Consider the following 16157-nt stretch of genomic DNA (forward strand, 5'->3'; position numbering starts at 1 on the left):
GAGAAGTTCCTCCTTTTTTTGTCATCCAGAGTGTTGACTTGTAAGAGTAAAAACCCAGCATTTTTCTGTAGCATTTATTTGAATTTTTTCTGTCTGTGTTCAGTATCCAACTTTCACAACCATGTGGGGGTTCAGAGACCACTAGAGAAGAATGAAGTTTTAATTTGGTTGGAAGCTTTTACTTTTCCAGATTCTCTAGTTTGCTCATGACAGCAAATGCCAAGCTTAAAAGGGTTTTTATTTCTTATTGATTTGAAGTCCATCTCTTCCAATGTTTGACCATAGGTATTTAAATGAGTCAACTTCTTCTAATGTTAATTCGTTCGACTGTACCCCAACATCCGCAACATCTCATTATATCTCCAGCACAAACTAGTATTTTGAATTTATCAGCACTGATTTCCATGCAGACTGCTCTAGTATACAGTTTTGAAGTAATATCTTGTTTCTGGTCTGAAATTTCCCCAATGAGGTCTATATCGTCTTCAAACTGAGATGAACAAAGGCTGCCTATATGGTCAAGTAGGAGTAAATCCTTCTAGAGTTTCCATCATAATATGCTTCAGAAATATGTTAATTAATAAGAGCTTGAGAGAGAATGCATCCTTACCACACTCCTATGGATGTCCTAAAACTTTCTCAAACTTGGTTGTTCAGAAGTATTGAGCTATTTGCCTTTTGGAATAGGGCTTTGATAATATTGATAATGTTTTTATCCAAGCTGAACTCCCTCATCACTTACCACATATCATGATGCCAAAACCAGTCAAAAGTTTTTTGAAATCTGTGAAGTCGTGTACAATTTATTTTGGTGTTAAAGGCTTTTTTTTGTTTAACAGTCTAATGTTAAGTATATGTTCAAGAATGCTTCTACCTTTGCAAAGGACCTCCTCAACTTTTGAGTCTGTTGAAATTATTTTTAGCATTATTTTGCTTGGTTAACCATTAGACTTTATCGTTCTATAGTTTTGGGCTTTTTTATTGTCTCAAGTTTTCTTTCTTGAGCATTGGAATTTTAAAAAATTTGGATCTATTCTTGTGGCAATATTTTTTTTAATCCCATATTTTCTGGCAGATAGTCCTAGTTATATTTGAGCCATTGTATTTTGAAAGTTCTTTGGTATGTTATCCCTCTGATGATACGATAAAATACCATCAGAAGGCTAGAAGTGCTAATTATTTGAAACCTATAAATTTTTTATGTGTTTTATCTTTATACAGTATAATTATATATTTAATAAATCCTTTGTATAACTTTTAATTTGGAGCAAGCTGGCTGAGGGAAATTTAATTATTATGTTCTTATTAGAGTTAACAAAAGACATGACATTTCCTAAATTTTATTTATGTATAATTAATTATTGCTTAATTACATGGTGGTTGTTTTTTTTTTATTAACTCCTATTCACATTTAGAAAGTAATTTGTAGGTTTGATTCCTTATTTTAACTATTCACTTATAGTGTAAAATCCCAGATTTATAAATATATTAATTAAAAATTTGATTGTATTATTTTTAAAAGACTTAACATTTTTTGCGTTAAAAAGTTATTTAAACCAAAACATTTAGTTTAAATTTAACTTATTAAATTCTTTTTAGAATTGCCATTTAGCTGCTTCATGGATGAATGCCATGGAAGACATTATTAAAAATATCCAGGAGACCAGTTCACTTTTACACAGCAACTTTAGACTCTATCTGTCTTCAATGCCCGCCAAACATTTCCCTGTCAGTGTTCTTCAGAATAGTGTCAAAGTCACTAATGAGCCACCTAAGGGCATTAGAGCCAATCTAAGAAGGGCATTCATAGATATGTCAACTTCATTTTTTGAAGACCACCGTAAGACTTTTTTGTTTTTTGTTAGAAAATTTTTTAATAATTAACAATAAATTCCAACACTATGATAGTATTGAGAGATGATAATGTAGTCCTCTGTGTTAATAGTAATAATGTTATTTACACTATGTATTGTGTATGGATTATTATATTGTTGGTTTAATCCTGTGCACTCCCGGGGAGCATAGGGCCACACCTCTCCACCGAACTCAGTTCTGAGCAGCTTTCTTCATCTGCTGCCATGTCATTCCAGTACCCTCAGCTTCACTGATGACTGACCTCTTCCAGGTTTGCTTGGGTCTGCCCACTTTCCTCTTTCCTTGTGGGTTTCAGTGCCTGCCTTGCAACATTGGTAGCTGGTTTTCGCATGGGGTGTCCTATCCAGCTCCATTTTCTTTTTGTGATGTCTTGGGCTATGGGCTTTTGTCTAGTTCTCGCCCACAAATCGATAGTAGTTATCTTTTCTGGCCACCTAGTTCCTAATATGCGGCGTAGGCATCTGTTAACAAAGGTCTGGAGCTTTTCCATATTTGTTATATTTGTTATTATAGTGTAGGTTGATTGATTTTTTAATTTAAAAATGACAAATAAAAGATATTTTAAAGATTAGTAATAATAATGACTGACTTAACTTGTCTTATTGTTTCTATATAAATTAAACATTTTTTATAACAGCTCTGGGAATGGACTGGAGGAAGATCATTTTTGGCATTTGTTTTTTTCATGCTGTTATTCTTGAGAGGAAAAAATTTGGACCATTAGGCTGGAATATTACAGTAAGAGTCATGTTAAGACTGTAGAACTGGAATATTACAGTTAGTGTAGAACCATAATATTACAGTAAGAGTAATGTTAAGACTAGAACTGGAATATTATCTATTAGTGTAAGGACCCATTCAATTTTTTATTTTGAACAGATAGGTCTTAATTTTCTTCTTGGAATGTAGTAGTGAAGCAAGCTGTTTGTCTGAGATCAATGGGGAGTGAGTTCGAAACCTTTAGACAAGCACTGAAAAGGCCCACAAACTGTAACTTTTCAGTGCGAAACATGTCACATTGAGTCCATGGACTGCAGGGCTCTCTGAGGGACATATGGAGTGATCAGTTCACTCAAGTAAAAGGATGTTCTTAGTTTTGTAGTCGATTCTTGCATTCTTAGGAAGCCAATGGAGTGTACACAAGAGAGCAGTAGCAGAATCACTTCTTGTTTTTCATAGGACCATTCGTGCAGCATTGTCCTGAATTTGCTCTAGCTCAGCGGTTCTCAACCTTTTAAGGTCGGCGACCCCTTTTAGAATCCCCCACTCTGACGGGACCCCCTTAACAGCAATAGAAGAATAGAAAAAAAAACAATCTATATTTTCGATGGTCTTAGGCGACCCCTGGCAAATTGTCAATCGACCCCCAAGGGGGTCGCGACCCACAGGTTGAGAACCCCTGCTCTAGCTGAATGATGGTGTTGTCCTGTATACCTACCTGCTATCATGAGGATTGCAGTAGTCAAGGCAGGAGAGTATGAATATCACAGCTAACTTTTTTTGTTGACTCTGTTGTCAAATATGGTCAGATCTGGTCTAATCTGCCCAGCTGCAGATAGAGATCTTTGCAGAGCTAACTTATGTGTGGGTCAGAAGAGAAGAGTTGAGGCAGAGAAAACTCATATTAGCTTCATTTAAAGAACTAAGCCACGAGCTAGCACCAGTGCTCAAAATACTTTTTCAGGCAACACTTAATCAGGGTAGGGTATCTAAGATTGCAAACTAAGTGGATAAAAGAAACCTGGCAGTTCATGATGAATAGGGAATCTATACTCTCTACATTTGTCATGTAGTTTTCTTAATTGCTTTTGTCCTCTCTTTATTCATATTATTGCCATTACCACCTCCAGCAAAGAAAACCTTACAATCTGAACAATGAAAAGGAATAGATAAGCAATCTCAGCAACATGTGTCATGAAGTTATTTAAAAAAAATAAAAAGTTATTTATGTTAAAAAATAGATGGAAAAAAAACAACAGTGAGGCCCTAAAGAAAAAGCTTAAGAATTGTGTTGTTGTTTTTTCAGTGTTTCTATTGTTATTATTAGAACTCAATGTTTGTTTTTATTCCAAAAGAATCAACTTGTTTATTAAGGCTTGTCCCATTAAATTAATTATGACATGAAGCTGATATAAAGTAATAAATTGACTAGAGTTGGCCTTAATTAATGCTAATTAGGCATGGGGCATCTGACTGTGTTAAGATTATTAAATTTCATTTAGTGCTGGATATTCGAAACTAAAAACTTTTCTCTAGTTACTAGGAAAAAATTTTGTTAAACATTTATAATTGTCTAACAACCTTTTTTTTTTTTCGAGAAAATTCATCTACCTGGTATATTGAAAATACATTTTTTTACCTTTCCTTATAACAATTGTGAAAGACTATACATGTATAGAGTCAGAAGTAATTGAAGCGGGTTGATTACTTATATAATATTGTTATTAAATCTTATTTGGATAAAAGATTCCTGTCAGACATTAATCAACTGGCAAAGGAAGTTATGTAAGGTATAAGAAAAATGTATTCCCTGTGCTGTGTAGAAAAAAAAAGAGAAAGAGATAATCAATGTTTGAGAGGCTGTATTATGGGAGTAGCTACTGTGATAAATGGTAGACTAGATTTGTTCAATTTAAAATAGAAAATGCAATTAGGGAAGAAAAATGTGTTTTTGACCATCCTGGCAATGCAAAAAAGCTCTAAAATGAATTGGTGGCTCATGAATATAAAAAAAAAAAAGACAATGCTCAACACACACAAAAATATAATAAACACACATATAAAGTATAAATATTTCTTTTATTTTTTAAAAAAGAAAAGTTTCAGCATCAAAACATGCAGCAATATGGACCTGTTAATTAAACAACTAATAAATCATAATGAACCTAACACAGTTAACAATAATGATATTGTTGTGTCTCTCTCCTTTGTTTCTTGATTGAAATCAAAACAGCTACCACCAATTGGGAGAATGTGGCAACTCAGATTCCAAATAGGGTGATACTTTATTGAGTCTAATGTATTACATGCCAAATAGTGTACTATTGGCGACACAAAATTTCTAATTGAATAACTGTTGTACTGTACTGATCTTGTACTGGACTCCACTGTGCTAGACTGTCTTGACTCTGCAACTCTCTCTCTCTCTCTTTATATAGGGTTTATAAATGTCACTAATCCTCTCTGGATGATCATTTCTTCACTTTCCTAAAGTAATTCATTTCAAAATATTATCTTTTTAGAAAAAAAAATGTATGTATACAGTTTTTCTTATAAATAAGTCGTATCTATTTTTATTTTAGTACGCTTTTAGTGATAGTGACAGAGAGTGTGCATTGCTCAACATGGAAATGTTTTGTAAAGATGGTTACATCCCTTGGGAGACACTGATCTATATAACAGGAGAGGTAGAGTATTGTGTGTATTGTCATTTGCGCAGCATGAGATATAAATATTTTAGTTTCTTTCTAAAACACTAAGCCAAAAATATTTATCTCTTGACTTTTCATGGCTTTGTTATAAATGTGTAATTATAAAGAAAAATTTTAAAGGAAATCATTGTAATAGTTTGAGACAACTTAATTAATAATTTTGTAATTGACCAGACTTGGATGCCCACCTAGGTTCTTATCCGTTTTAAGCAGCTTCATGTGGAGCGAAAATGACAAAACAGTGCACATTATATCAAAAATGGTTATAGACTTTCTATATGGATTTAGCTCAGCAGCTAGACATGCAATATCAGGCTGGATCAAAGGAGTAGCAGAAGTGGGCACATCTTTCTAATGATGCCTTAACTAAATTGAGTCAAGAAAGAAAAGTATCATTTTGTCATAAGACCAAAGATGGCCCACATTTAATTATTATTGCATTTCTTAAAATGCAATTGCGCAAACAAATTTTAACATTTTTAAATAAAATACCACTACAATTTTCAAACTACATACATCCATAAAAGACTTCATATATTTATCTATATTCATTAATTTCCAAATTTTAGGTTAACATTTATGAATGATTATTTTTTTGTACAGTATAATACACAATTAGTTGAATGATTAAAAACTTCTTTTATCACCACAGATTACCTATGGTGGTCGAGTCACAGATGCCCAAGATCAAAGATGTCTAAGGACAATTTTAAAGTTTTTTTTCAGACCTGAAACCTTAAAACCAAAATATAAATACTCAGAATCAGGTAATTGTAATGTATATTCAATATAAAGTACATTATAAGGGAAGTCCTTTTAATTTATTTGCGGCAGATGTTGATGTTTATTAGTAGGTTTCAAACTAGAACTAAAAAAAATTGAGTATGTTTCCTTTTTTTCTTTTTATACACCATATCTGTGATCTAACCTTTGAAAGTAGCATCTTCGTCTTTGTACAAGTATTACTTCATTCAGTACACACACATACACACATTGTCCTTAACACTGATCAACATATTTTGATGTAAAATACAAATATTCAAAATTGATTTCTCATCAGTAAGTTTGTATAATGTTCTACTAATAATTTGTAAAAGATTAAGATGCTGGTATAGTCAATAGCTTATGGCACATCAACATTATTTAGATCTCTATTGATTGTAGAGAAGCTGCAGGGTTTAGAAGCGTTGACAACTGATCAAAAGTTTGTATTGCTATTAAGATGCATGTCATAGAGAGGGGTGTAACATGCACTTTAAAATAGTTGCATGAAGTGATCAAAGCAAAAATCCTTTTCAAAATAGGCAAACAAAAAAACATACATAAATTATAACCAGTTACAGAATTGAAGTATGAGCCTAATCAAAATTGATATAACAAATTAGAATAAATCCATTCTAATCTGACTTCAGAATCCTATGCAACTTGAGCAAAGATTTAACATAGTGAAAGTAGATTTGATTAAGACTGTTTTGGTCTGTCAGGTTGAGGAACTTTTTAGCTCGTGATACATTGTTTATTTTACTATTCCTCTTATCAGCTGGCAAAAGGGTAAAAAAAAAAAAAACTTGGATGGACACAGATTTTGAAAACTGCTCTAACAATTTTCTTAGAAATTTACAGTTTAAGTATAACTAGCTAATTGGCCGCACTTGAAAACTCTGGTTTGACCATTATAATTTTTCAAAATATAAATTTCTTACAATTAAATTTGGTCAGGAGGTCCAGATAATCTATATATTGAATACACATACATCAGCAAATATTCCTGCATGTATTCATCAACAAGTTCAATAAATACATGAACTTTTTCAAGAACATTTTACATCTTTGAAACTTTTATTACTTGTATTAATATCTAGATCCAGTATTCTAGTCTAGGCTACCCTTTTTTTTAATATTGCCATGTCTGCATCTGTATCATCTAATTAGAATTTTATATATTCTGACTAGATTTATACATGCCCTTAACCTTGATTTATTTCAGGTATGGGGGAGAGGGAATTGTTCTTTTGTTTAAAATGTATTATTCATTAGTAATTAAAAGCAAAGTAATTGCTTACCAAAAGTCATCAGCCTCATAAGAAATAATGTCTTTGAGAAAAAAAAGTTATGTTGTTTTGTATTAAATACAATGGGCCATGGAAGGTAATTGTTTAAATTTAATCTATTTTTGAAGGTATTTACTATCCACCTCTTGTCAAGACATTGGCTACTGTCAAGGCTTACATTGAATCTCTACCACTTATAGATGAGCCAGAAATGTTTGGGCTCCATGAGAATGCAAACATAGCCTTTCAGTTGAATGAAACCAATGCTTTACTTGGTAAGTCTGTGTTTGTTTTGGTAACAGTCGCAATTGACTGCTATATACACTTACACTGGTTTTGTTTTGATCTTATGCTCTATGGACAGACTCCTTTGCCACTTTTCTCTCTAAAAAGATTCAGATTGTGGGTCGTTTAGAACTTTCTTTTTGTTGATCTCAGGAGAACCACATTTGATTATGTTCAAGAAGAACATTCAAACCAGTTAGAAACTCTTACTTTATATATCTGTTTTGTTCACCTATTACCTTGAGCCTACTGTTTTGTTAGCAGCACTAATAAATCAATTGATTCTTCTTATTCAAATAAATCAACAAAAAAAAAAAGGGTGAGATGTTTGGAATTTAAAACAAAAATTTTTGTTCATGCAGAACTAAAGGAGTAAAACAAATTTTTATCTAGCTACAATACTTGATGTTCAACCGAGAATCGTAGCTGCTGATGGTGGGATGTCTAATGATGATATTACTTATGAACTTGCTGAGGCTGTCCTGGATCGATTGATTGACAAACTGGATATTGAAAGAGCGAATCCCAATATGTTTACAGTACGTACTAATATTATTAGTTCCAAGTAAAAATGGTAGTTTTTAATTCTTAGTACTTACTTTACTTAGAGTCCATCACCCCTATTGAAGTATGGGCCACCAGCAATGGATTTCCATATTCCTTTATCCTGGGCCATCCTTTTAATTCTTAGTAAGCCTTTCTGTTTCAAATATTGTTAGTGATCCTATCATTCCATAGTTCCTAGTATTACATGATAGTCTTTTAGTTCTTGTGATGCTTTAGTGTCTAGCTTTATATAGCAGTGTCTTAGTTTTTTATCATGCAATACCTAACATAATAGATTGCTCTCTTGGCATGCAATAATACCTAACAATAGATTGCTCTCTTAGCATGCAATAATACCTAACATAATAGATTGCTCTCTTAGCATGCAATAATACCTAACATAATAGAATGCTGAATGTGAAAACTACTACATTATTAAAAGCTTCTTATTTAAAGAAAAACAACATAATAGTGCATACAATATTTTTTAAAATATCAAAAACCATGTTGTTGTTTTTTCAATAATATTAGATATGCTTAGTAGTAATTGACAAATTGATTGCAAAATATTGTTTCTTTATCCACTAGCTTGACGCCAAAGGTCGCATAAACTCTTTAACCATAGTATTGATGCAAGAAACTGAAAGATTCAATAAACTGCTTATAATAATCAAGGTACATGTTAATAAGATTTAAATATATAATAATTAATGAGTATGTTTTATAGTATTGTATACAAAGACCTTACTGATATTATAAAAGGTTTAATGTAAACGAAATCTGAAGCCTAGATTTATTTAACGAATAGTTCATGAGGCAAATTACAAGAAGATTGCTTATGATATGATATTGACACAGAATAAGTTCCCCTTTCAGAGTTTGCAATCTTTATGGCAGATGATGTCAAGGTCATCTATTTTGCTAGCCAAGGTTAACGAGCAGGGTATCATGTGGCCAGCACAATGACCTACCGCCTTTTCTTTCCCCAACTAAAGTCAGAATTTGGATTAGAATTAAAATTTGAATTAAATTAAAATTAGAATTTGGTGGACTCAGGGGCGTCCTAAAAATCACTAAGCCAAGCACTTAACCACTCAGCCACCACGCCCTCAATATCTCATGTAGTGAAATCAAAAATTCTTAACTGGCCATTTCTTGTAAAAGCAAGTTGGTAGCTCCATTCAATTTTCTAGGCTTTCAATGCATTTAACAACTTGAAAAAATTACTCTGGAATCCTCGATACACTATAATGAATCTCCACCCTGGGACGAAAGCCCTCTTCCTACTATAAGGGACCATATTGAAAACATAAAAAGAAAATCTGACTACAGACCAACAGAGGTCAAGGAAATAGTGAATTGTTTTCTACAAACCAATTATCCTAGCAATCAGTGGATCAGAGTTTACAGGGACGGCTCATCCCATAAAGCCACCACAAATGGAGGAGCTGGAATACTCATCGAATGGCCAGATGGAGGAAAACTAGAAAAATCCATTGCCACTGGAGAGCTGCAAACATTTATGATAAACTATAGTCTTTTTTGTTTGATTTCTTTATTATGTCAATATGGGAATTCCAAGATACTGGTAGCTTTTCATTTATTTAGGTATTTTGAGTTTCTAGTCCTCACTCTTCATTCAATGTATCTAAGATTAAACATTCATCAAGTCAATATATATGAATTGTTGTAGTGGTGTTTCTTGTTTGACATAATTGATTAACTGTGTCAGGGGGCCAGGACAGATAAGGCAAGGCTTTAAAATACAGCCTGACACATGTATGGATCAACTTTCCATTCATTATGTTTTTTCTAACAAAATCATTGTTGTGTAAATTATATGACTTACTCAATTTCAATAGATTTTTAATTTGGTTAGGGTTATTTCTTTCTGTTTGTAAAGCACAAGTTTCTTGCTTTATAGCAAGCTTCTTGAATTATAGTCCAATTCCTTTTGTGGATCAGGAGGAGACAATGGGTTGCCTTCAGGCACTCAGCAAACACAAGTCTGTCTTCTATTGACTGAGTAGAAGCCATCTGTCTTCTACTGACTGAATAGAAGCCATCTAACTTCTACTGACTGAATAGAAGCCATCTGTCTTCTACTGACAGAATAGAAGTCAACTTACTTCTACTGACTGAATAGAAGCCATCTAACTTCTAATGACTGAATAGAAGCCATCTGTCTTCTACTGACTGAATAAAAGTCATCTGTTTTCTACTGACTGAAGTCATCTTACTTCTACTGACTGAATAGAAGCCATCTAACTTCTACTCACTGAATAGAAGCCATCTGTCTTCTATTAACTGAATAGAAGTCATCTTACTTCTACACAGGCACAGGATGAGACTCGAATACATGGTGTGGGCTTTGCTGTCAAGAACAGTCTTCTTCCCATGATAGTCCCTCCAGTTGGTGGCTCGGAACGGCTACTAAGCATAAGTATGATGACAGCATCTGGAAAAGTCACTCTAATTAGTGCCTATGCCCCCACACTATGCTCGCTTCAGGAGGACAAAGACAAGTTCTATGAAGACCTCAAAGAAGCCATTGCAAACATTCCTCAAAAAGAACATATGATCCTTCTAGGTGACTTCAATGCCAGAGTAGGATCAGATCACACTACCTGGCCAGACTGTCTTGGGCTTTTTGGAATCGGAAAGATGAATGAGAACGGACAAAGACTGCTTGAATTCTGCACATACCATAAGCTCTGCATTACCAACACATACTTCAGAACAAAGCCACAGCACTGTGTCTCATGGAGGCACCCTAGGTCTGGGCACTGGCACCAGCTGGATATGATACTGACACGAAAAAAGGACATTGGAAATATACTGCTGACACGTAGCTACCAAAGCGCGGATTGTGATACTGATCATACTTTAGTGTCCTGCCGGACAAGACTGCTGCCAACTAAGATCCACACTTCACAGGGAAAAAGAAAATCACGCCTGAATACTACTAGCACAAAAAATCCTGATCTTTGCACCGAATTTGAGAACAAATTAGAGGAAGCTTTTAAAAACTTCTCTGTGACTGAGGTAGAAAAAAGCTGGACGTTTATGCGTGATACAATCTACCAAACATCATCACTGGTCTTTGGAAACAAAACCAAGAAAAGCGAAGACTGGTTTGAAGCTAGTCCACCAGAAATGGAAACTGCCACTACGAACAAGAGAGCAGCCATGCTAATCTACAAGAAGGATCCCACCCCAAGCAACTTAAAAAGGCTCAGAGCTGCACGTAACAATGCCCAAAGAGTAGCGAGACAATGTGCTAACAAATACTGGCAGGAGCTATGCGAAGATATTCAATCTTGTGCCGACTGTGGTAACATAAGAGGACTATATGAGGGCATGAGAAAAGCCTTTGGACCTCACACCAGCAAGTGTGCTCCGCTCAAGTCAAAAGATGGCTCAATCATCAGCGATCGTGCGCTGCAAATGGAACGATGGGTAGAACACTATGCAGAACTCTACCAGATTGAAAACGCCATCTCACCAAATGCTGTTTCCAACTTCCCATCACTTCCAGTTTTGACGGAATTAGACGAAACGCCCTCAGTAAAGGAGCTGAGCATTGCCATTGACATGCTTGCACATGGGAAAACACCCGGAGGAGATGGCATTCCTGCTGAAGTTATTCAGGCTGGAAAACATGCCCTAATCAAACCACTCCATGAACTGCTAAGCTTGTGCTGGGAACAAGGAATGGTCCCCCAAGAATTGAAAGACTCCAACATTGTTACAATTTATAAAAATAAAGGCGACCGCTCTGATTGTAACAATTACAGAGGCATCTCACTGCTTAGCATAGTCGGAAAGGCTTTTGCTAGAGTATTACTAAAGCGATTACAGATCCTGGCAGATCGTGTTTATCCAGAGTCGCAGTGTGGCTTTAGGGCAGGTAGATCTACAACAGATATGATTTTCTCTCTGCGGCAGCTACAGGAGAAGAGCAGAGAACAAAAGCAGCCCCTCTTCATAGCTTTTATTGATTTGACCAAGGCCTTTGACCTTGTTAGCAGAAGCGGTCTGTTTGCTGTACTAGAGAAAATCGGCTGCCCAAATAAGTTAAGAAAACTAGTGTCAGCTTTTCACGAAAATATGCAGGGTACCGTTCAGTTTGAAAGTTCTTCCTCCAGGCCATTCTCCATTAAGAGCGGTGTAAAACAAGGATGTGTACTGGCCCCTACACTATTTGGCATCTTCTTCTCAGTCGTACTATCCAGTGCTTTTAAATCCCTGGAAGACGGAATATACATCCATAGCAGATCCGATGGAAGGCTCTTTAACCTGGCACGTCTTAAAGCCAAAACGAAAAGGCGTCGTATCTTGATAAGGGAGCTGCTGTTTGCAGATGACGCGGCACTCGTATCTCACTCACAAGGAGGTCTACAGAAGCTAGTGAACGCCTTAGCAGCTGCTTGTCAAGAGTTTAGCCTTACTATAAGTCTCTCCAAGACCGAAATCCTGGCACAAGACGTCGCAGAAATACCTATAATACAAATTGGGAACCACACCCTTTCAGTGGTGCAGGAATTTACCTACTTGGGTTCAACAATTGTCAGTAACCTAGACTTAGACATCGAGCTGACAAAAAGGATAGGAAAAGCTACCACAGCATTGGCAAAACTCTCCAAGCGCGTCTGGGAAAATGGTAAATTGACCACAGCGACCAAAATCCTAGTCTACAACGCCTGTGTTGTGAGCACTCTCCTTTATGGCAGTGAAAGCTGGTCAACATTCATGTACCAAGAGCACAGATTGAATAGTTTCCACTTGCGCTGCCTGAGACGCATAATGGGCATCTCTTGGAGGGACCATGTCTCCAATCAGGAAGTTTTGAGATTGGCCAATATGAACAGCATGTATGCTCTCCTGACACAAAGAAGATTACGCTGGCTCGGACATGTCACCCGAATGCCAGATGGTAGAATCCCGAAAGATATCTTATATGCTGAGCTTGTGGAAGGAGTCAGACCCAAGGGCCGCCCAAGACTAACATATAGAGATGTCTGCAAGCGAGACATGAGAGCCTCAGGCATCAGTGAAAGTATGTGGGAAAACATAGCCAAAGACCGGAGTGCATGGAGACAGACTGTGTGTGCTGGGACAACCCTTGCTGAGAACAAAAGAATTGAAGCGGCTTTAATCAAGAGGGAAAAAAAGAAAGCTGCCCTGTCTGCTAGCCCTAAATCAGAGGCATACACATGTACGAATTGTGGCAAAGTCTGCCGTTCTAGAATTGGCTTGATTAGCCACACCAGATTCTGCCCCGTCTCAAGATTAAGCCAAAACCAGTGACTCACTTGGGCGCATCCATTGCCTTTCGAGACAAAAGGAGCCATATACTTCTACTGACTACTTCTACTGACTGAATAGAAGCCATCTAACTTCTACTGACTGAATAGAAGTCATCTGTTTTCTACTGACTGAATAAAGCCATCTAACTTTTACTGACTGAATAGAAGTCATCTGTCTTCTACTGACTGAATAGAAGCCATCTGTCTTCTACTGACTGAATAGAAGCCATCTGTCTTCTACTGACTGAATAGAATTTGTCTGTCTTTACTGACTGAACTGAAGTCATCTCTCAGTGCTCGTTGAAGTTCAAAAAGCAAGTTTGAAAACATGTTTCAACTATAAAAAAAATGACTGACAAAATGGAAGATCCAAAATAATGCAAACAAATATTGTTAGACTTGATGACAGAAATGAAACCAAGAGTGTCCTAGTCTCGTCACAATTTATGTGAACATGACTCTTATACACACTACAAAAAATTCAGCCTGAAGAAAAAAAAATAAAATTAACTCAACTACATAGGACAATGTAATTTAGAAATGCATTCCCTGGAAGATGAAAATCTGAACCAGCGACACAGACCCAAGTAGAATAGTTCTAAAAAATGTTGTTCAGATCTGTGCTTTTCTTCATAAGAAACTGGCCTCAAGCTAACCTTATAAAAGTGTAAAAAGAACTAAGCAGTTTGAAACATGTAGGACTATTTATGACCTCCATCAATTGACCGTAATATATAAAAAAAGAAACAACTTTCTGTTTTGATAGTCATATTGAGGGGAACAAATCAGAAAAAAAGAAATTACTGCTTTCATTATTTCTATACAAATTGAGTCATTTAATTCTTTGTTTCTAAATGATATCCAGTTTGCCTGTAATGCACATGGATCCTCACCTAGACTATGAACCAGATTTATCTCTCTATCCAGCGCCACTCTACAAAACAGCTGCAAGAGCTGGCACACTTTCCACTACAGGTAACAAGTTAACAAATTTCTTTACAGCTGGAATCAATGTTCTCACAAAACACTTTCTATCTTTTGTTAACTCCTACCATAGCTTTCATGGGCATGTCTGGTTAAATCTTGCTACAGCTCTCACAGGTTTATTTTCTCCAAGACCTACTTTAAGATCTAGCTCTCACTTGTTTCTTCTTTGTATATCTCTCACTGATTTACTCTGTATATAGATATTGTTAAGGCTTCCGCACGGTGTTGATTCTTTGAAATATAACTAGTGTAGATCTAAGTCTGCCTGGAAGTAACACTGAACTCAAACTACTTCAGTAACACCGGCGAAAGGCCGAAACAATCAAAATATGTAGTCGACGCTGATGTTGTTCTACAAATATATTTAATAATCAAGAAGGGAATTGTCAGATGTCAGCTATGTCCGTAAATCTGTATATCTATGTTACTGCTCTACACGAAGCGTCTTCTTTTTAGCGTCACTTGGAGCGTTCTTGTTTTTTAAAGATCTGTCACGTCACTTGTCACTAAGTAAAACTTTCCCCTTATTCCCGAAACAAATAACTAAATCCTAATCATGTCATAACAATATACAACATTTTTTTCTGTTCATAACAAGATTGGTTAAATATCAAGATAGATTTTTGTGTTCAATAGTTTCTGTAGCTAGTACAATTAGTCTTTCTGTGAATAAGAAGAGGATTCCTGAATTTCTCAATCATTTCTGTGTTGAGAACATCCTCATTTGCACAGCTATTCATTCAAAAATTCATTTAGGAAATGGACTAAAGTCATGCCTACTACATACCCAGCCCAGCAGAGTTTGGACTTTTTTTTTTAAAGTATGGACACTGTTTATTTGAGATGTAAAGGATCTTACTATTACATGTGAAATTTTTCTTAGGCGGCACAGATCAAAAAAGAGTTCAGCTATTGAATGTGTCAAGACTACAGAGACCATGGCTTATAAAAGTGAGGGAAGAACTGTGGACTTTCAGCTTTGTTGATGCTGAGTCCTCGCCTTGGTCCTCCTTGTTCTTGAAGTCTACCAAATGCTGCACTAGTATGTGTAACACAAGTTTGTTTAATCATCTATATTAGCATATATTGTTACAGTGCTCCCCAACTGGACAAATTATTGCATGCTGACTCTTTGTTTTATACATTTTGGATGTTCCTTTAGAAATGAAGATTATTACCTCTTAGCTCATTCCTCCTGCATGACGGCCAGCTGGCAGGCTTTGAAATCGGGACTAGGTTGATGACTATTCAAAGTGCATACTGTGCTGTCAAATTATTACCATTGTCAAAAGTATTCATTATATTCATCTAGATTATAATAAAATAATGACATGCAAAATGTTTTCAGAGTTGAAGATAATTACTTCCTAGTCCAAACCTCCTGCAGGAGGATTGGGAATGGGAGCGGGCAGGATTTGAACCCTCGACCATCGATAAATCCGAACGACCAGGCAGCCATCCAAATATTTGTACTCCACTGTTTTGACTTTGCTTTCCTTGTTTCTTTGGCAGGACATTCTACTAACTTTGTTGTAACTGTCCACCTTCCTTCAAGCAACACACAAGATTACTGGATAGCCAAAGGTGCAGCACTCTTATGTCAAATTTCTGATTAATTTTGCTTACAGATAAGTTGTAAAGCATTTAACAATAAAAACAATGTCCATTACAAA

The 16157-nt window shown here is 35.7% G+C and overlaps 1 protein-coding gene across 5 annotated transcripts in view; it reads left to right on the forward strand.

Moving 5' to 3' along the window:
- LOC129922789 (dynein axonemal heavy chain 6-like) overlaps positions 1 to 16157 on the forward strand; it is a 51417-nt gene extending 35260 nt beyond the window's left edge. For all 5 annotated transcript variants that reach the window (XM_056010096.1, XM_056010098.1, XM_056010099.1 and 2 more), the window contains 9 exons: positions 1600 to 1840; positions 2513 to 2613; positions 5178 to 5282; positions 5959 to 6073; positions 7486 to 7632; positions 8036 to 8181; positions 8777 to 8863; positions 14363 to 14472; positions 15997 to 16157. In XM_056010096.1, coding sequence (XP_055866071.1) covers positions 1600 to 1840; positions 2513 to 2613; positions 5178 to 5282; positions 5959 to 6073; positions 7486 to 7632; positions 8036 to 8181; positions 8777 to 8863; positions 14363 to 14401 — 981 coding nt within the window. In that variant the 3' untranslated portion in view covers positions 14402 to 14472; positions 15997 to 16157. The remainder of the gene's footprint in view (positions 1 to 1599; positions 1841 to 2512; positions 2614 to 5177; positions 5283 to 5958; positions 6074 to 7485; positions 7633 to 8035; positions 8182 to 8776; positions 8864 to 14362; positions 14473 to 15996) is intronic.

The sequence above is a fragment of the Biomphalaria glabrata genome, chromosome 14 (assembly GCF_947242115.1).
Source record: "Biomphalaria glabrata chromosome 14, xgBioGlab47.1, whole genome shotgun sequence".
Taxonomy (NCBI): Eukaryota; Metazoa; Mollusca; class Gastropoda; family Planorbidae; genus Biomphalaria; species Biomphalaria glabrata.